The sequence below is a fragment of the Phodopus roborovskii genome, unplaced genomic scaffold (genome assembly GCF_943737965.1).
Source record: "Phodopus roborovskii unplaced genomic scaffold, PHOROB, whole genome shotgun sequence".
Classification (NCBI taxonomy): Eukaryota; Metazoa; Chordata; class Mammalia; order Rodentia; family Cricetidae; genus Phodopus; species Phodopus roborovskii.
In genome coordinates, this window is record NW_026125295.1 from 37,429,150 (window position 1) to 37,451,745 (window position 22,596).

Below are 22,596 nucleotides of genomic sequence, written 5' to 3' on the forward strand. Positions count from 1 at the left end.
AATCTAACTACACCAGATACCAAGGGTAAAGCAGAACAAATATATTCACAGTACCACTGCCAAAAACAAACCAGCATCAAAAATCAATGGCCTTACTTCACCTATTAAAACACACAGGCTAACAGAATGAATACGAAAACAGAATCCATCCTTCTGCTGCATACAAGAAACACATCTAAGCTTCAAAGATAGACATTACCTCAGGGTAAAGAGTTGGGAAAAGATTTTCCAATCAAATGGAACAAAGAAGCAAGCAGGCTTGGCTATCCTAATATCTAACAAGTTAGACTTCAAACCAAAATTAATCAAAAGATATGAAGAAGGTCATTTTGTATTCATCGCAGAACTGCAGGGATGGTTTAACATATGAAAAACTATCGACGTGATCTACCATATAAACAAACTGAAAAAGAAAAACCATATGATTATCTCCCTAGATGCTGAAAAAGCCTTCTACAAAATTCAACACCCTTTCATGATAAAGGACTTGGAGAAGTCAGGAACATACCTAAACATACTAAGGGCAATATACAGCAAACCAACTGCCAACATCAAACTGAATGGAGAGAAACTAAAGCCAATTCCTCTAAAAACAGGAATAAAGACAAGGCTGCCCTCTCTCTCCATTTCTCTTCAATATTGTACTAGAACTTCTAGCTAATGCTATAAGAAAACAAAAGGAGATCAAGGGGATCCAAATTGAAAAGGAAGAAGTCAAACTGTCTCTATTTGCAGATCTTATGATAGTTTATATAAGCGACCCAATAAATTCTACCAGGGAACTACTACAGCTGATAAACACCTTCGGCAAACTAGCAGGATACATGATAAACTCAAAAAAAAAAAAAAAAAAAAAAAAAAAAAAAAAACAGTAGCCATCCATTTTTTAGACTACAAAGAGACAGAGAAAGAAATCAGAGAAACATCACCCTTTACAATAGCCATAAGCAACACAAAGTATCTTGGTGCAACGCTTACAAAACAAGTAAAAAACCTATATAATAATAACTTCGTGGCTCTAAAGAAAGAAATTAAAGAAGATACCAGAAAATGGAAAGATCTCCCATGCTCTTGGATAGGTAGGATAAACTTAGTAAAAAATGGCAATCTTGCCAAAAGCAATCTACAGATTCAATGCAATCCCCATTAAAATCCCACCACAATTCTTCACTGACCTTGAAAGCATAATAATCAACTTTATATGGAAAAACAAAAGACGCAGGATAGCCAAAACAACCCTATACAATTACAGAACTTCAGGAGGCATCACCATTCCTGACTTTAAGCTCTACTACAGAGCTATAGTTATGAAAACAGCCTGGTATTGGGACAAAAATAGACAGGTAGACCAATCGAATCGAATTGAAAATCCTGATATTAACAGACCTGATCTTTGACAAAACAGCTAAAATTATACAATGGGGCAAGGACAGCATCTTCAACAAATGGTGCTGGCACAATTGGATGAGGGTGTGTAGAAGACTGCAGATAGACCCATGTCTGTCGCCATGCACAAAACTGAAGTTCAAATGGATCAAAGACCTCAACATCAATCCAGCCACATTGAACCTCTTAGAAGAGAAAGTAGGAGGTACCCTTGAACAAATTAGTATAAGAGACAGCTTCCTAAACATAACTCCAAGGGCACAGACACTGAGAGAAACAATTAAGAAATGGGACCTCTTCAAACTTAGAAGCTTCTGTAAGGCAGAGGACACAGTGGACAAAACCAAACAGCAGCCCACAGACTGGGAACAAATTTTCACCAATCCTATATCCGACAAAGGGCAGATCTCCAAAATATACAAAGAACTCAAGAAACTAGTCAACAAAACACCAAATAACTCTAACTTATCCATGGTGCCCTCAACTAACGCCTGTTGGAAACAGGAGCAAACACCCATACATAAACACTGAATCGAACTATAACCCAGATGCAGATGGAGAGGACAAGTCTGGTGGCAGAAACACATAGAGACAGCTTACCTTAACAAGGAGGTGCTAATAGGCCACCAGACTGATAGCTGGGAAGCCAGCATGCCACTGACTCAGGCCCCCCTGAATATGGGTCTCAGCCAGAATGACTAAGCAGTCTAAGGGACCTCAGACAGTGGAGCCAGGATGTATCCCTGGTGCACAAAAGGACCTTGCAAACACATCCCCATGGAGGGATAACTGCATTAACCTAGAGACAGGAGAGAATCCCTAGTCCCTAACTTCACATGACCTGTCAGATCTACATGACCCCAACTGGATGGCATTCCCCTACATATGGAATTGGGGTGGGGGATGGGAGGGGAGGGTGGTTAGGTTGCTTGTGAGAGGGCAGAGAGGGTAAAAGTAAGGGAGGTAGGGAAGTAGGGAGGGACGGAGAGAGGGAGGGAGAGGGAACTGGGATCGACATGTAAAATAATAAATTAAATTTAAAAAAAATGCTTTGACTCCAAAATTTAAGTTCAAGGACAAGTTACTGGGGAAAAGGATTTCTATTTTTGTTTCCACAGAAAATGAAAAGATGTGGATTCCTTCCAGCCTAATGTGATTTGATCAAGCCAGACCCCTTGAAATAGAGTACCAGGTGATCCTACATTCAAAACAGCTGGACAAAGCAGTCTTGCAGACTACAGCCAGGATTTCTGCATCTTCTTAGAATCCCCCATGATAGCGCCCCTTACCAGCAGGAAGTAGTTTGGAAAGAACAACGCCCAAATTCCCAAATATTGTCTATAAATGTTTGTTTTCATTTAAATGGACTTGGTTATAAAAAAAAAAAACATAAAAATAAATAAATAATAATAAAAATAAAAATAAAGAAAAGAAATCAGTAATTACACCAGGCAAAACAATATGTCTAAATGAAAACAAAACAAACAAACAAAATAAACCACCATGGTGGTCTTGTAAATATTACACAGTACTTAAAAGTATAAGGCTTGTGTATTTGGCCTTCTGCCTGTTCAATAACCATTCTTGGAGGCCTATATTTTTATGTTATCAGGTGGATTAAAAGGAAGACTATTTTTTGCTTTTCTTGGCAAGGTCAATTAGATCCAAGGGAGGTGCTGGGTATCTCTAGAATGTTCTGTAATTTTGGGGAATCACTTGTTCTCTTGTTCATGAAGTCATGAAGACCCCACATGGTGAATTCTAACAAATGTCCAGTCCACAAAGGTCAGAGTCAGTACAGAGAAATGAGTTCTTCATTGCTTCCAAGTGAAGCCTTTGACTTATCGTCACAAAGATGGAAGAGCTGGTATAAGAAAGCTTAGAAGATGCAGAGATTTGTCTCAAGTACAAGAGGCCCCTGAGGACTGAGGACAAGATCACCAACTGGCCTTGGAGCACATAAAGAGGAGGAAGACATGATAAAATTTGTCTTGCTTCAATGTCTTAACCAGCAAGAAAGTATATGCAAAACTTAAAATGATTGGTATGTTCAATAGTTCAACCATTATAAGTCTATATAAGGTGTTCCTTGGACAACTATTTCTCACTAGCTAATTTCTTCTTGATAAGAAAAATTGTACCCATGTATAAGCCTTCAGATCTCAGCTTGAAATAGCACTAAGAGCAAAAGAGACAGACCCACAATTGTTTTAAGCTAAAACTAGCATGACAATTAAAAATCTAGAAGCCATATGAGAAGGACATCTTATTTATTCTAGCCACTTCAACAATTACCACAAAGCCTGAAAGCAGATGGTGAGTTCATCGTTCTAGAGATCAGGCTTACAGGCCGGGGAACAATGGGGGGGGGGGGCAAAAGATGCATGTTCTTTAGAGCCTACAATAGTAGTCAAATGGATTTTGTTTTGAAAATTTAAACCTGACTGTGTTCTGACTTCTGGTTCTCTGTCTAGAACTGGTAATGTTAATAACTTATGCCTTTACTTCTCCCTCACATCTTTTTCCATTAGAAATGAAGAACTTTATTACAGAAGTCATAATGCTGGGACTTCGGGCATTTGTGATTATCTGGAAAGGATTTCAACCTTTGACCAATGACAAATAAACAGAGGCAAGAGAAAACAAACAAACAAAAAAGGCAAAATTCAAAGAATAAAAACTAAAGCATTCAAAGTAAAGGAATTCAAACTAGAGGCAGCAAAGGCAGAAGGCAGAGGCATCTCAAGAGGGAACAGCACTGCAGCAACAAAATGCTAGAAACAGGCAACTGGGAAGAGATGCACACATGTGCGCAGACTCAACTGCAGACTCTCAGACACCATTGTGAAAGAACCACCAAATACTTCCACCAAAGGGAATTCACTGAAGCAGCTTAGATCTTAAGTCAGAAATAGGTAAGATATATTACTTACCCGGTTTATACTGTTGTTCCCTAAAATAGCCTGAAGGAGAGTTTTCTCAAATTCTTCCAACTTCTTAGAACATTTTTTAAGAATACGATTAGATAAATTAAAATCACTTGCCAGTTTAGCTAATGTACCAACAGCTTCTGTCCAAAAGCTTGAGAAAGGGAGTTTAGGATTACGGTAAAACGTGATCAGGCCATCTAACAACTGGGAAACAGAATCAGAAACTGTGGAAGAGTCCTTTTCAAAGTGGGCTAAGTATATTTTCAGACTACTGGATTCTGTCAGTTTCTTCAGTTCAAGTAGACGTTGCAAGAACTGCATGTGAGAAGACGGAGGATTTTTCAGGGTGCTGCATGGCTTTTTCTCAAGAGGCAATGGGAGAAGCGGTGGGGGGCTGCAGCTCTCCACAAAATGCTGGGACAGCTCTGCAGGTTCACTTCTTTGCTCATTTGATAAAACACATCCAGAATCATCCATCAAAGCCAATGTATTTTCAGAACTTGTAGGCTCCTGATCTGGCAATGCAGGGGAAACATCATGTCCTGAAACATACAGGGACAAAGGCATAATCATGCTGCAGCTAAATGTCTTCAAAATAATACAGTGATTCTATTCTAAATGAGAATAGTACATAAAGAACGTAAATGCACACAAACATTTAGTAAACAGTATAAAAACAGAATGGAGGCAAAACAGAAGTAGTTTAGTTTGACTAAGGAAATGGTTTTGTGCATTTTCAGTTAGATCTCTAACTCAGCTGCAAGCATGTTCCTAGGAAGTCACAATCACTGCATGCATTATCCTCCATGCAGAACTGAAACTGTTTTTAAAATGATTTGTTTTATTTTTAATTGTCTGTATGCATGTGTGTCTGTATGTGGGTATGTACACCTCAGTGAAATGTACAGAAGCCATAAATGGGCATCAGATCCCTCTGGAGCTAGAGTTATAGGTAGCTGTGAGCCATAAAACATGGTTCTGAGACACTCTGCAAGAGCAGCAAGTGCTCCTGATCACTGAGTATCTCTTCATCCCCAAGCGACCCAATTGCAAAAAGAATAATTCTATCCATGTGTGTGTTAGAAGAGCACAGTACTCAGACTGACCATGGACTATACTAGCTGCTTCATTTTAATTCCCTCAGGAAAATGTCATAGGAACACCCAGGAGATGACAACATGAAAAATAGATGGAGAAGATTCTCTCATTCCATGAAAGGAATGCATCCACTCTGCAAAAGAGGACCACAGTGAAGTTTTACATGGTACAGGTTATAGCACTTAAATCAAATTATGAAACCGAGTAAAAGAATAATTATATTTTATTTTGAAAAGAGTTCTAAACAATTTCAGTTTTACCTACTTTTTATACTGTTTGATAAAGGTTTATGCACAACTTATAGGAGAAAATGGTCAGTGTGTAACCTGCTACTGCCTATGAGAAATCACTCATGGTTAACAGATAAAATGAGCAATGATCAACACTTTGTTAACTTAGATAAAATCATTAAAATTTCCCAAAGAAGTTACAGAGACATAATAGAAACACAAGTAGATATTTATTACAATAAGCAGTTTAAACATGAAAGAAAACTCACAATAAGTTATACTTTCTCATGGCATACAATTAGCAATTTTTAGCCAATGTACAATGTATTTGTTCTCCTGTTTCTTAATTCTGAGGGTGGTACCTATAACTAACATTTACTTTAGCAGCCAAGACTTTCTTTAAGAAAGTACTTATGGCTTAACTCTCTAAACAATAAAGGGCAAGTGAATCAATAGTGACTGTCATTAAGATGGAAGAAGAAACACTTTTTCCTTAGAGAGGATTAAACAGCTTCAGTGACACTATTAATGCATTATCATCTCTGGCAATGGTTATTAGTAAGGCATTTACAAATAAAGACAAGTTTTTAAAAGCCTATAACTGTTTGAGAATATACATCATGAAACAGCAATGTACTCATGATCCATTGAGAAAGCATTCTACAGCAGCAATTAGAACCTACTCATGTGTTTGGATCTGTTTCCAGAGACCACAAAACTAATAAAAACATAATACCAAGTGGACTTCACACATATGTACAGAATACCTCATCCCACAGAACACACATTATTCTCAACAGCTCCTAGAACTATCCCTATTTTAGTATGTTACCACACATTATAGGCCACAAAGCAAATCTTAAAAATACAACACTACACAAATACTCAAAATTTCAACAATGCACTCTGTAATAGCTAGTAGGCCACTGAAGAAGTCATGAGGGAAAATTATAGGTAGCTAGAATCATATACAAATAGGAACATAATTTACTTCTGAGTTATTGCTAAAGCAGTTCTAACAGGAACATTAATAGCAATATGTATTCCTTAAATGGTAAGAGTGGTCTTAAATAATTAAGCAGTACAAATGCTTAAAGGAACAGTAACAATAAAAATCAAAAGCAGTAGATGATAAAAAAATTGTAAAGATCAGGGTGCCCAACCCCAATTAATACATCTACTATAAACCCCCTGCACTTATGGTTTGGAGAACATTTCTGTAGAGGAAACAGACAGATTGTAAGAGCCAAAGGACCAGAAAGTTTGCCAAGAAAGTCAGACTCATGATACCTCAACAATATGGCTGCCTAAGGAAGACCTGAACAATATCAATAGGCATGCTAACATGGAAGAATAAAATCTTCAAAGGACCCAACCGAAGATGAAAAACTATATAGGCAGTAAAGAACTGCAAAGAGAGGAAGAATTGTTTTTACCAGAGACAAACCCCTAATAGGCTATCTAATATTAAGTGTTCAGTCCCAAAAATACATACATACACTATGCAGACTTAAAAGTTTTATTTACATATTTATACATTTATTTATTATATACATATGTAACACATTATAATTAAAGAAACAGAAGTTAAATTTGAGAGAAAATAAGGAGGGGAACATGGGAAGAAATAGAGGGAGGAGGGGGAAAGTGATAATTATATTTTAATTTTTAAGATTTCTTAAATCCAAGATAATTATGAAGATTGGAGAAGAAATTAATAAAATGGAAACTAAAAGAATAATATATAGACTCAAGCAAGCAGGGATGATTCTTTGAAAACCTAAAGAAGTTGGGAAAACCCCTAGGAAAAATGAACAGAGAGAGATAAAGAAAGAGACACAAATTATTAAATTATGGGAGAAAGTGGGAATTTACAACAGATCCCGATGCATGGTTCATAGGCATCTGAGTTGATACTTTCTGGTACCACAAAAGCTAGTTGCAAGGGAGGAGGCTTTCAGAGCAGTTCCAGTTCGGGGCCTCTAGACCCTGATTCAGAAGTGCAAGCTTCTATAGAAAAATGTACAATCTAAAACAATAGCAATGGTCAGTAATGTTTCTGAAGTATCTTGGACAATCAAGACCAACAACCTGAAAGATGTACTCATGTCTTGTGTTCTGGTTTTTGGTTAGATAATCTTTAGCTTTTAGAGGGAGCATTGTCAGCACAGACAAAAAAAAATTTCATTGAACTATGTATTCGGACCCAAACTTACATTTATTATAGGATTCTAGGTAGACACTTTATAATACAGAATGAGAAAAGTAATCGCCAGTGTCACACATCTGCAAACCTGCAACATTGAAATAATTGTTTTTGGAGGTAACCAACTTCTTTCTGATTAGTTCCATGCAATGGAATCCATGCCTAGCATGATAAACTTGGCCAAAAGCCTATCCTAGGAGGCCACAGACCAGGCTGGGAGGAGGTATAGCACGGTGAGGGCAGTACTACTGATGTCTGTTATATGGTCACGAAGTCAAACTGCCTTCTAAACATTTGTGTTCAAAGTTACAAACTAATGCTCTTCTCAATCTTGGTTAAAGAAATTTCTTTTTGCAGTGGGCAACAGTTGGTACAGAGATCCTTACCTGGTTAAAGTACCGAGAATGAGTGAGTGTTAAGTGCACAGCTCTAAACATGGCATCTGTTAGCATCCCTCCAAGGCCCAGGAAATGGTGTGAAGGAGAAGAAAGATATTATAAGACCAAGAGCATGGGGAAGAGTGCTGTGAAACACTGTCTCTACTAGATGTGTCATGGCTATTACAACTATAAACACAGAGCAGGCAAGGATACCTACACAAAAAGCCCACACACGTATGTGGGGGGGGGGTAAGATATTGTTTGCAAGAACAAGGGATTCAGAATGGGTAGGAGGAAAATAAGATGGTAATGAGGAATGAATATAAGTACAATACAATATACATTAATGAAATTTTCAGAAAATGTTCTAAAATTCAAAGTTGTAATGAATATGGTGCATTAAAGGCCATTGAACTGTATAAACAGGCAAACTGCATGCTATAGAAATTATTTACCAGTAAAGATTTTCTTAAAGAAAATCAATGGCAAACTGAATTCAAGAACACATTAAGAAGATCATACACCATGGTTAAGTTGGCTTCATTCCAGGAATACAAGACTGTTTCAGTGTACATGAATAAGTAAGTCTAATTCAGTACAAAAGTCATCTCAATATAGAAAAGGCTTTGATAAAGTTAACATCCCTTCATGGTCAAAACCCTGAAGAAATTTAGGGAGTAGAAGGAACACATCTCAAAACACACATGCTATTATCAACAATCCTATAGTAATTTCTATACTAAATGCAAAAGTGAGAGCAACACCTCTAAAATCTGAAAGGAGACAAAGGCGTTCCCTCTCTCCACTTCTTTTTAATATAGCACTTGGAGTCTTGGTGGAGTAAGAGGATGGGAGAAAGAAATAAGAGGGAAAACAATAAACAAGTGAAACACAAATGGGAAACAAGGAGGCAAAAGTATGCCTAATTACAGATGACATGATTCAGGATTTAAACTATGTTAAAGACTTGAACTAGAGAACTGTTGTATATGATACCATGCTCAGCAGAGTAGTAGGACACACAATCAACAACCCCCAAAATGCTAGAAATAAACAGAGAAAGAAATCAATTCATTGTGCCTTCAAAAAATTCAAATATCAAGGAATAAACTTAACCAAGGAATGAAGGCCTAAACTTTGAAAATACTTGTGTAAGTAATTAAAGACAACACTAGAAGATGGGAAGATCTCTTACAACCACAGGTTATCATAATAATGTGAAAATGTTTATGTTTGAAAATCATCTATAAATTTAAATTAATGCCATTTTCATTGAAATGATATTTTCTTCTCAGAATGAGAAAAAATAGGGAAAAACAGATTCTAAACAGTCCAGTAACAAGCAGAAAGATGAATGCTAGAGACAACATAATCCATATCTCAGACTATACTACAGAGCCATAGTAGCAACACTGCATAGTAGTGGTACAAAACCAGACACACAGAAAGAAGAGAGAAGCTAGATAGAAATCCTCACAGTAATAACAGAGGACTTTAGCAAAAGATGACAAAAAATATATACTTAGAAAAAAACAGTCTCCCCAACAAATGCTGGAAAAACTGGGTATCTACATGAAAATAATGAAATAAGATCCACATCTCTCACTCTGTATAAATGGTCAACTCAAACAATAAAGAGCTTAATACATGACCTAAAATTCTGAAATGATTAAGGAAATCATTTTATAAACCCTTCAAGGTATAAGCACAAGCAAGGATTCTAAGAAATTACACCCAAAAAAATGAACATAAGATTATATAAAATTAAGAGGCTTCTGCACAGAAGAAAAAAATGATTGGGTAAATAGAAATCCTACTGAATGAGAGGGCTATTTCTATTATACTGAAGTACGGAAAATAACAGCTTTCCAACCTGGTACACATGATCTTCCTAACATGTGTATTGGTAGACTTAATAGAGATAAACTGCATACAAACACATAGATACTATACTATAATACACATTATATACTCAATAAACATAAACCACTGCTATAAAATGCTAGTACGTCTAAGAAATCTATAGTAAAATAGGTATGATATGCAAAATTGATGAAATGAGATATTAACTAAAAGCTGTAATGAATACACTGATTCTATAAATTCTGTTTGTTATCTTCTACACACTGAATCCTACAGATATTCCACTTTATTTTGCTGAACCATAGGCCTTACATTTCTCTATTTTTAAATTCTAAACAAAATCTGTCATTTCAAAATAGACTTCAATAATATTCAACAAAATAAAGCTAGGGCCTTCTTGTAACACATCTTGTCATAGAAATGTTTGTCCAACCATCAGGGAGGAAGGAAAAAGTCCCCTTACTAGAACAAAATGAGCTTTCTTTTGTGGTCAAGCCTTCAACCTATGGGATGAGGCCAGTCCAATCTTCTGTCTTCAGTCTACCAGCACAAATAATCTTACCCTTAACCAAAGAGTGCCCAGATATTCAAACTGAAAGTTAAAGTGAATAACCCAGACACCCACTTTTAAGTATGTCCTCCTCCCATTACTCCCCCACATTGGTTCCTGCCACCTCCATCTCTTCAACACATAAATTCAACATCTTCACCTCCATGATAAATCAGCCTCTAGTTATGTGCTCCTCTAGCCTGCCTTCACTAAAGTACCACTTCAGTGAAAATATTTCAATCTTCTCTCATGCTATATAACAGCTCTCCAAGTGCGCTTAGCACACACATCCCATCTCTGTTTGCCTCCCTTATTTAGTTTAATCTTATCCTTAGCCTCATATCATGAACGTAGCAATAAGTCCACTAGAGTTCACAAAACATGCTACACTATTTTTCACATAGCAAGGAATATGCACATAATGTTCCCCAGACACATACTGGTTCTTCTTCAAATACAGCTTCTTAATCTCTGTGGAGATTTCCAGGTTCTCCCAGTCTTAGAAAAGCCTTACATTCACTTCATATCTACACATCTCAATGTGTTTTTAATATACTAGTGATTCCGTACTGAAGGAAGAAGTTTCTGAGGGGAAGTGTTTATTCATATATATTATAACTAACTCAAGTAACATCCCTTCAAATCAAATACTTTCAGCATAGGGATGTATAATTTGTCACTACCAATTATGTTTTCCAACATTTAATTATCATTATTCAACTTATACTCATGCATTGAATAATGTAAAAGTAATTGTTTACTACCTAGTGGTCCAACAGAAAATGTTATTTAAAGCCATTTTATTTTTGGTTGTGAGCCTACCCTTCAACTACTAAGCCATCTCTCCATCCTTTAAAGCCATTTTATAACTGTTTTTAATAACTCTTTTTTTTAATTTTTGGAAATATAAGATAATTTCATTTTGATTATAAAATAATAATTACATTTTGTAATTATATAATTGCATTTTCCCTTCCTCCCTCCAATCCTTCCCATGACTCCCTTATCAAATTCGGGACTTTTTCATATATATATATATATATATATATGCGCATAAATACAACCTTCCACAACAGTGGCATCCACTAAGAATCAAGAATTTAAGCAAATGAACTGCTCTGGGAACATGTTATATTCAAGTCACATTCTGGCTATTATCTCAACAAGACTGACCTCTGCCCCTAAAATCTCCCAAGGCAGAAAAAAATAAGCACTTTCCCTTACACTTGATCCTGATACCAGTGCTATCCTTCTGTCTCCAAAGCTTGAAACCTGATAACCTATTTTGTGAGCCTCATACACTAACATATATTGATCCTGCCTTTCTTTCTGTTCCTTGAAGTTTTGAATTCTGTTCAGTCTATTCCCATTTTAGAACCTTCCTTTGTATTAAACACTGTGAACTGCTCTCTCAAGCCTTATTCACAAGGTTTTCAAGGCTGGCTTCCTGTCATTCAAAATCTCTTTAGATGTCATTTCTTCAGAAATGCCTTCTCTAGCCACCATAAACTAAGGAGGCCTTCAGATGAATCTTCATCCCAACTTCCTATTTGGGTTACCTAACCTGTCACTGTCTCTTCCCAACCACTTCCCACTGGTAGATTTTTGTCTTCACGATTAAGAATGTATGCTCCAAAAAAGACCTAGCCTTCCTGGTTTATTGCTGTATCTCCCACTCTGTAATCCCCAGAAAGAGCTAAGCAGTATTAAACAAACCAAACCCCAATTTATACCACAGTGTTACATGCAGTTTTCCTGCCACCCTGATCCCACCACCAGACCAGCCCCAAATAACACACAGAGACACTGTATTAGATATAAAGCTGTTAGCTGCTACCAGCATTACTTACTGGATAGATCTGTCTTAAGTATTAACCCATTTCTATCAATCTAAGTATTTCCACATAGTCTTATCTTACCAGATAGAGGGCCTGGCATTCTTTTCTCTTGGTCCTACATTTTGAATCTCCCTCCTACTTCTTCCTTTCTCCTCTTCATCTCCTAGTCCCACCTATCTTGCTTTCCTATTGGCCAACAGTGCTTTATTCATTAACAAATACGAGAAACATATTTATAGAATGACATCTACCATCACCACAGTCCCTTTTACTGCCATGTTCATGTGATCATATATAGTGGGGTTATGATGTGGAAGATTCTATTCCATGTCCAATTGTTATGTATAAATAACTTATCACTCAGATAATATAAAGGGATACTTTAAGGAAACATATTTCTTGCAACATATATAACATATGTCAAATAAATGTAAGATTACTCTTCTGTTTTTATGCTAGGAAAGCCACAAGGCTCTTCACCACCAACCGCAAAAGCATCCACTGAAAATGACCCACCCTAGTTTTTCATTGTTTTCTACAACAACCATTATTCTCTGTTCTCTGTCAAAATCAACTTAAACAGTTTTCCAGAGGATATTTATATTTATCTTTACACTATTCCCTCCTACTTACAACACCCTCAGTACACAGAGCTGTCTAGAAGGAACTTCTTCATATTCTTTATATACATATACTTTTAAAAAATGGCATAGTGAACTCTTTCCGCCATTGCAGTATTTCCCTAACTCACATCAATAAAGAGAATATCCTACAGTTGAATAGCTACCACTGAGTAATTGACAGGTACTCCATATTTCTACGAGGATGATATCAAACTTGTATCTTAAATAAACACTTCAGGAGTGTCACTTGTGTATAACAAATACACTATTTTTTTTCCTTCACAGACACAGAATTAATGGAAACATACAAGTCTCAAAATGTTTGCAGTTCTCAAATGCATGCATTTGGAATGTTTTGCCTTTTCTGCCTTGCAAAGGTAGAAGCTTTACTATTATAGCTGTCCATTCTACCTTAGCCTAAGTCATTATTATTTCCTTCATCTTATCATAACCTCCTTCCTACCCATCAGTGTTGATTCCTGTCCCACCAACAATCCAATCCACACAGAAATGATGGCAAGAAGTTTAAAACTCCCAGTTAATTTAGCCAAAGGATCTTTCCACTGTCACAAAAACTTTACTAACTGAAAAAAAAAAGACATAAGTCGTATGACTGCTTCCTCCATGTCCTTCATCATAGCACCAATATTCCTTATTCTTTCTGTTCTACAATCAGTGTGACTTCTGTCTATTTGCTGAGCATTCCTTTCTCAAGAACATTGAAGTAGACTTCTTTTTGAGGAGGTTGCTCAACCACTTCCTTCTGTACTGGGGCTCACTGCCCATCCAGTCTAACTTTTCTGTTCTTTTCTATTCTGGAAAATTCAGTGACACAGCCTGCTTTATTCTCTACCAAATTTTTTTAAACAGACTCTGATATCGCTTGCTAGTTGTTTCATAGTTATTGTCTGTTACATGAATAGAAATTCTATTACTTCTGTGTTGTCACTATAGGAACTGCAGAAAAAAGAGTTGTATTAAATAAGAAATGAACTGATCAATTAATGTAACCATTTCAAGATGTCTTGCCTCTCTTACCAGACACAAGCTCCTAATGAGTAAACAGGCTCTTCTTTTCCAGTCTTCAAACTCAAGCACCACACTGAGCAAAGATGACATATTCAAGTATCTGCTGATCATTTTCACTATTTCAGTAGAATCTCAGTATTTATTTCCAAATTTAAGAGTATTAAGAAATATTGTAACTAACAACTTTGAGTGTTTTCATAAACTTTCAATCCATAAACACCCAGACTAAATAGTCAGCTTACTGTATCATCTTTAAAAGCACACAAGACATCTGTAACTTTATATCACACCCTAATTTCTTCACCTTTCAATTCCACTCTCTAAATCACAGCCATATTGTTGGAATACAATGTGGGAAGGTCTATCTGCAGTTGTAGGCTTTGCCTCTGCAAGCCATGCATATTTTATTAATGTATATTTGCTTAGATGAAATGGATGAGATTACTAATCAGGAAACATCCCAAGTCTCTGCTGCTGGCTTGGATATAAACACATTCTGACTAGAGTATGTTTATAGCCTACTGTGGATAGCTAGAGGCTTTGGAGGTTGGTCTAGATTCAAGGTATCATTTTTTAAAAACTACATATATTGAAACTGGTCTATGAAATGTAATGTTAAAAGGATATCAAAAAGTTCAGTGTGCAACATTATAATACTAATTTTTTCCCAAAATCTTACTGACACAGGTACTAAGCTAATTATTTTCTATCAAGGAAAGGAAAAATTCCACAAAATTCAGGTGTTCTTGGTTACCACTTTATTTTGATATAATTTCTTGCAATATAGTTATAATGGGCAACTGTCCCATGCTATGTCCCTTCATTGGAAGGAGTTATTAGCTCCTACTCAGAGCTACTGACAGTTCAGACTATCTCTAGGTAACTGCTAAGCTTTACATCTTAAAATAGCTTGACATCACCAAAGAAATAATCTTGCACTCCTGAAATACAGAAACATTTATAAAATTCTCTTTAATCTTCACTTTTGGTGACTACTGACAATGTTTCCTCTAGGTGATGATTATCATGATAAAGTCTATAACACACACATCTAAATGTCTTTACAAAAGCTAGTGTATTAACTACTGTCTGTAGGTAGGTACTGAGAGTCCCTGTGAAGTGTATTAACCCAGGTGAGAGGAATCTGCCCTGAACCCTTACTATGCCCCAGGAGGTCAGAATTGCCACATGCATCTGCAATTACTACTTCCTCCTTTATGTAAAAACTGCACTTACTGACGGAGACATCCAACAATGTATCTTCCAAGTACCAGAAAGAAACGAAAAGGAAAAAATATTGGCTCATTAATTGTTGCCCTCCCCCACAAAAAAAAATTTTTAAAGTAGGAAATATTTTCAGATCTTGTAAGTGGCAATAGCTAAATCACAAGGACAACCATCACTGTTGTGTGAAAGATAATTCTACCTCAAGCTAGGCCTGATGTACCTGTGTTCCAACACTGGTGAGGCTAGGGCAGGATGTTTTTTTGTTGTTTTTGTTCATTTTTTGTTTGTTTGTTTGTTTTTTCTGTTCGGAGGCAGCCAGTGTTACACAGCAAGTTCTAGGTGAGAATCTCCACGTCAGAACAAAAGAAACTTTGTCTCTGTTCTAATCCCCTTCATGCAGCCTTTTCTTTCTCTTCTTATGGCCAGTAGGTTATTCAATAATCTATATTATTTTTGTCTCAAAATGTACTAATATGGAACGTTTTCATTGACTTGTTGGCCTCTACATTTGTTCTGTTTACTTTCTTTTGCTGTGTTAAACAACCAAGGCCAAAAGCAACTTGGGGAGGAAAGGTTTCATTTGGCTTACAGATACATCACTGAAGGAAGCCAAGGCAGGAACCTGGAGGTGGGAGACCAAGGAAATATATTGTTTACTGGCTTACTTCCTCTGCTTTGCTCAGCTACACTTCCTTATGCAGTTTGGCCCAACTGTCATGGGATAATACTACCCCAGACAGGCTCAAACCTCCTACATAAATGTTCAGTCAAGACAACACCACACAAACCAGAGCACAAGTCAATTTGTTGAAGGCAGTTCCTCAACTGAGATTACTTATTTCTAGGCATGTCTAGATTTGTATCAAGTTGACAACAACTAACCCACACAATCCACTCCTTTTCAAATTTGACATAGAAACACAGCACGTTGAACCATAACTTCTCCTTTCTTTGTATCCAAGAGTTCATGTAAATATCACATTCAGTGAAATTATACAAGTTCTCATAGTCTTTAAAAAGTTTGACATAATAAAAGTCCATGGCCTCATTAAAAATCCAAAGTCTCCCTCGGCGATGGGCTCCTGTAAAAATCTAAAATAAGGCATACACTTTCTTACTGTAAGAGAGAAGAACAACAGAGCACAGTTACTGATCAAAGCAAAACCTAAATTCAACATTAGGAATAGTTCAATATCTGACATCCGAGAATCACTCATGATCTTCTGGGCTCCAAAGGGCTTGGAACCTACCTTTGCAATGCTAATGATAACCCCATCACATCTATCTTGTTTGGTATGTATGCTCAAATCAATTTCACTCTCCACTTTTCACTGTCCCAGTCAGACATCCCACAGTCTTGGTATCTCCAATATACTGCAGCTTCACTGCAACTCTGCTAGTGGCCTCTTACAATGGCAAGATTCTGTTTCTCTCTATGACTCTTTTATTCCCAGGATCTCCATTACAATTGACGATGTGCCTTCACCAATGGCATCTCTTGGCCTCTCACAATGCTCAGCTTATCCCTACGACCTCTTCACGTTTCAAAACCAGAACCATGGGGAAAGAGTCTTACACTCCCAATTTTTGATATACTCACAATCTGCATAATAAGGGCTAAATCCTTTCTCTCAGTCTCTGTCTTTCTCTCTGTGTCCGTCTGTCTGTCTTGTCTGTCTATCTGTCTCCCTGCCCCCCTCCCTACCTCTTCCTCTCTCCAGATCACCTAGGCACACACCTCTCTGGCTCCAGATAACCATGCTATCTCTCTAATTATGTTGCAGAGGCACATAGTCATGCAAAGCAGCCTATCACTAAGAACTGACAGCTGCTCAGAAATTACAGCTATGATGAGATGCTTCATGGTTCGCTGAATGAGAACTAATCAGATGAGGTTAAACATTTATACAATACACAGGTAGAATCAGCTTTAAAGTCACTGAAAGCACACTAAATTATTAACAAAATTAGGTATTAAAATATGCAAACTGCACTCTAATTTGTATTAAGTAGGTCAAAGAATGGGGGCATTCTGTTAAAAATACTACTTTATGGAAAGAAATGGGCAAATTATACTAAATTCCAGGGTAAACGGTATTTGTTATTAGAATAACAATGAGCAAAATGCAAGATGCCTAAAGCCTGTAGATTCTGTTTTAATTACAAATTAGAAAAATTTTAAAATTATGAACTATGTAGAAGAAGCATTTAAATTTTCATCAGTTACTTTTCACCGAGATATATCTGTCGACATAAAATTTAAACTCCTTTCATGAATTACAATTTAATTTACATTGAAAATAATTCACCAAGTCTCATGAAAATAATTTCTATTATTGCATAACTGTTAGCTTAATTTGAAATTATATTGTCATTGGACCCAGATAGATCTTCTGAGAGCAAACCTATGTCCAAGATCTCATTGAACTGAAAATCATGGGAAAGCAGAAAAACAACTCAGCTGTTTTTCAAATGAATTTAACTGAAAAAAAAAATAGTTTTAGCCTCAGTACTTTGAGAATATTAAAAACCCAGATTTCAGTGAACAGCCTCTTTCTTGTGTACTTTACAGCACAAACACTGGCAGAAATATCCTGAATGTATTAAAGACATATAAGTAGTATTTACTTGAACTTTGAGAAAAAATGGGTACTGGATGCAACAAAACAATCATATACTTTGTACAAAACTGATGATATGAAACAATAGGTCTTTTCACTGGCTAAGAACAGCTCATACCCTAATGTCTCCTTTAGCATACCAATATCCCCAGACATGCCTTTGAAGTACTCTTAGCTGACTGTGTACCACTTAAACCAAAATGTGCTATTGCATGAATTCTTCTTAGAAATACACCCAACATGTTTTATTTGAAGGCCAGTTACTTTAGGTTTCTATGTGTCCTGGAACATAATGTAAGTATATGTTATATTGATCAGCATATGTGATATGAAACTTTACTTACATGGTAAGATTGTTTTGTCTTATTGTCTATAATTTTCTGATGTTCATTCACAGCAATATATTTTCTTTTTTTAAATATTTTTCTTTAAATTAGAAACAACCTTATTTTACATATCAATCCCAGTTCCCTATCCCTCCCTTCATCCCATGCCCCCCCCAACCCTCTCCTTGCCCCAACCCCCTATCCACTCACTCCCCAGGGAGAGTGAGGCCTTCAGTGGGGGATCATCAAAATCTGTCACATCATTTGGAGCAGGGCTAGGCCCTCCCCCATGTATTTAGGCTGAAAGAGTATGCCTTCATGGGGGAATGGGCTCCCAAAGTCCATTTGTGCACTAAGAATAAATACTGCCTCCAACGCCGGAGGCCCATAGACTGTCCAGGCCTCCTAACTGTCACCCGAATTCAGGGAGACTGGTTTGGTCCTATGCTGGTTCCTCAGCTGTTTGGCTGGGGTCCATGAGCTCCCACTTGCTCGGGTTAGCGTTATGTGGATTTACTCAGCATTATCAGTTACCTTGATTACTCTTCAAATGATTGCTACAGTTTCATCAACGTTAACATTCATTATAGATTGTCAGTATGCAATATACAGAATTTCCTCATAATCATGTTTTCCTTACATTAAACTGATAGAAGAAACAGATACTTTCTTGAGGGTAAGAGAAAAAGCTGCCTTATACAATGGTACAATTCACACCATAAAATATGGGATATCTTAGTAGACCTCAAACAGCACAGGTGTTTAACGAGAAAGAGGGCAGTAAGGATACAGGAAGAGAAGGGAAGACAAGAAAAGCAGAAGTCCCCTGAAAAGGAAGCAACAATAATCTATCCCTGAATTCTTGTTATACTTGTCTATGCAGCTCACTTAACAGTATGGGACACTATCCAACACCAGTACTAAAGTTACTACTGTTACTGTTGGGTTTGCTGGCTTGCTTTCTCTTAACTTTGCTTCTTCGATCAGACTCTAAATGAACACTGAGTTCTGGAACTTCAGGCTCAGTATTTTTGCTTGGTATTATAAAATGGTCCAAGGCCTGTTGCCCTCTCCATTTACTGCATGCATTTATTTTACCAGGCAATAATTAAGTTTCTATTGGCTCAATTCTGGTCCATTTTTAGATGATGTCTCATGAATGCATATTTCAATTTTATTTCTTTAAACCAGTTGAATTAAAACTTCAACACTCATCATGAGCATCTAAACGAGTTGTTAAGTTATAGGTTACTGGGCGTCCAGAGCTTCTTTTTCAGTTTTTAATAGGATTTGAGCATTTTTTCTTTCCCAGCAACTTCCCAACTGATGTTACTGATTTAAGGAAATATCTTAATGTCAGGAGAATATTGTTGAGGGTTTCACAGGACCCCACTCTATTTGCTGTCCTTTACTTAATTCTAGATGAGTTCATCACTCTAGAGCATCTTCATTCAACACTGATCAAGGATACAAAGTAAATCAGCAGAAAAATTAAAGCAAAAATAAAAATCCAAAGGCAACTGGAAAAAAATTGAACATTAGGACCAAAGGGTACAAGTGTAAATTAAGACTACTTGAAGAACAGGGAAAGAATGTGAACCTTAAAGGATAATGTCAAATTGATGCCCAGTCAGACAATGAGAGCCTTAGAGATGTGGACTTATGGGGGAAGTCCCTTTGTATGATGCAACTGTGCACTGCTTTTATTGACAAATAAAGCTGTTTCAGTCAATGGACAGGTAGGATTTAGCTAGGTGGGAATTCCAATCAAGGAGGCAAGAAAAAGGCAGAGAGAGAGAGAGAGAGAGGTCATGTAGCTGCCCAGGGATTCTCCTGTAAGCCAAGACCATGTAAAGATAAATAGATGAATAGAAATTGGGTAAATAATTAAGAGAGAGTTAGCCATTAAGAAGCCTGAGCAATAGGCCAGTTTATAATTAATTTAAGCCTCTGTGTGTTTATTCTTGGCACAGAAGGTACTATGCTCATTATTAATTCCACTCATTCATGACCTCCAATCATTCCTCAGAAATGAAGAACAAAAACCTGTTAACAATGATTTTATCATCCTCTACCTTTTAAATGTTCATTAGCAAGAACTGCTTCATCTACAGAACAATGTCACTGGCTTGCAGGCTCATTTAACCTCATAGGTTTCCATTCTGACCATGTTAGCTAATGGCTACCACAGTCCCAAATCATCTCTGGGCTTGGCAGAGTACATAAAAGAAAGAAGATGTAGAGTAAAAGGGATTTTCTAATCCCTATTTTTCAGGGGCCTCTAACTCTTCATCCAAAGAGGTAGATTCTCCAAATTGTTTTCCTTTTCAATGGCCAAAATTGTGCTCCACAAAATCTAGATCAAAACTCTCAAAAACAGCCCTAAGCCTTTTATGGGTGAACCAACTGGACACGAGAATGTTTTCCAAATAAAATGACGAACTTTAGAAAAGAAAGGAGCTCCTTACTGAATAGAGAAGTGTGTCTGGCACAAACCATCAAAAAGGCTGAGATGGATGTCACAAGGTATTCAGGAGGCCCCCTTTTGTCTCCTTCCCTCACTTTCTCCTTTCTTTCTACACTTCCTACTTTACTACTACTACTACTACTGAACATTTCTGTGAAATAAAAACGTGGTAATAGGTATAGTGCTACAATTAGATTCTACTTATCCACTAAGAAAGTTAAGAAAAAGAAATGAGAATACAGAATTATCTGGGTTCCTAAGATGCTCTATAAACCATTTCAGTCCTGCTTTATCTAATTCTAGACTGTTCTATTGGTTCAATGGACAGTTGACTCTGTAAATTATGTTCCCCAGATTCTCAATGTTTTAAGAAGCGTTCAATTTAAGAAGTGTTCAGTTACAAACAGAAAGCAACACTGAAAACTCCAGAAACATTTAATAATATAAATATATCTCTACTATGGTTTAACTCTTGGGAGAAGCTTGATATTTAGGGCTTTCTGAGCTTTCTCCCTTTTTGTTGTCATGTCCTACTTGCTCACAGGAGTTTGGTTACTCCAAAATGAAATGCTAGTGTTGCAGTGCTAGTGTCTGAATGGGTGTATATTCTCTACTCCTCCCTCTCTTCTCATACTTCTACCATTTTCTAGATCCCCTGCAACAATTTCATTGACAAGACCACACTTGTGGAACCTTCAGAAAAATTAAAAAGGATGAAAGTCTTCTTTGGCATTTTATCCGTCTCTCTATTGCAATACATCACAACTGAGTTAATTTTAGGTCTGTTTCTCCCACTAGAATGGGAGGTGACCAAGAGAGAAAATAGCCCCTCATCTTGTATATTGTGGGGCCTTAATGATTCACAAGGAACTGGTACTTTTTAAATGACAGCTTTTATATAAAAGAAAACTATAACTGCATTTAACAATGAAATTTTAAAATGGATTTCTTCAGTCAACCTCAAACCACCTCTACTGAATGGTAGAATGCTTGCTCTAAGATATTCAAGGCTCTGGGTTCCATCCTCATTAACATAACAACAATAATAAACAACTGTCCTCACTTCTGGGGTATTTTAATTCTGTTAACTTAATCTCCTAGCCTAATGTGGTTTCATTCATCAGAAAGTAACAATAACTTGTAATGATTAACTAAAAGTAAAACCAACAAGCAAAAAAAAAAAAAAAAAAGTAACAAAAGTTATATGGGGCAAAGGGGAGAAATAAACATTCTCAGGTTTCTGTAATAAATTTCTAGTAAATTATGGTAATAATCAGTTTATAAATTACTGAAAACTGATTTCACATACTCACCATTGTTAAACAACCCTGAGGAAATCCTGCTCAGGAAAAGTTCTTGACGTAATTGCAGAACTTCAGCTTCTAGAGCTTCAACTTTTGATTTACATTTGGACTCCTTCTGGGTCACCAAGGCCACAAGGTGTTCTGTATACTCTCTGCTGCTTCTGTCTGCTGGTTTTGTGTGGATAATCGCCAAAGCCAGTGCCAGCTTTGAAGTTTTCAAATACCACGTCTGACCATCCATTTTGGCTTTTGTCCCTATCATAAAATGAAAGGAGTTACAAAACTTACTTTTAACTTTCAGAGTGTTTTATTTGAAGAAAAACTGATCTTTCAGGGGTGTGCTAATTAAAAAGTTTATAATATAAATTGATTCCAAGCAACAGAAAAAAATTCTCAGGAATTAAAAATAATATGAGACCTCATGATTTTTCACTGTCCACTCTAGCATGTCTATACTTGCCTTGTTCAACTCATGTTTAAGTGGTGATATGAGTAAGACATTATGGGTGTAGCTTCTG

The 22,596-nt window shown here is 36.7% G+C and overlaps 1 protein-coding gene across 1 annotated transcript in view; it reads right to left on the bottom strand.

The window, feature by feature from the left end:
* Mei4 (meiotic double-stranded break formation protein 4) overlaps positions 1-22,329 on the bottom strand; it is a 122,762-nt gene extending 100,433 nt beyond the window's left edge. The window contains exons 1-2 of the mRNA XM_051173918.1: positions 22,088-22,329; positions 4,320-4,858 (exon numbers count right to left, since the gene is read on the bottom strand). Of these exons, the coding sequence (XP_051029875.1) occupies positions 4,320-4,858; positions 22,088-22,319 (771 nt within the window). The 5' untranslated portion in view covers positions 22,320-22,329. The remainder of the gene's footprint in view (positions 1-4,319; positions 4,859-22,087) is intronic.
* Between the last annotated feature and the right edge of the window lie 267 nt (positions 22,330-22,596).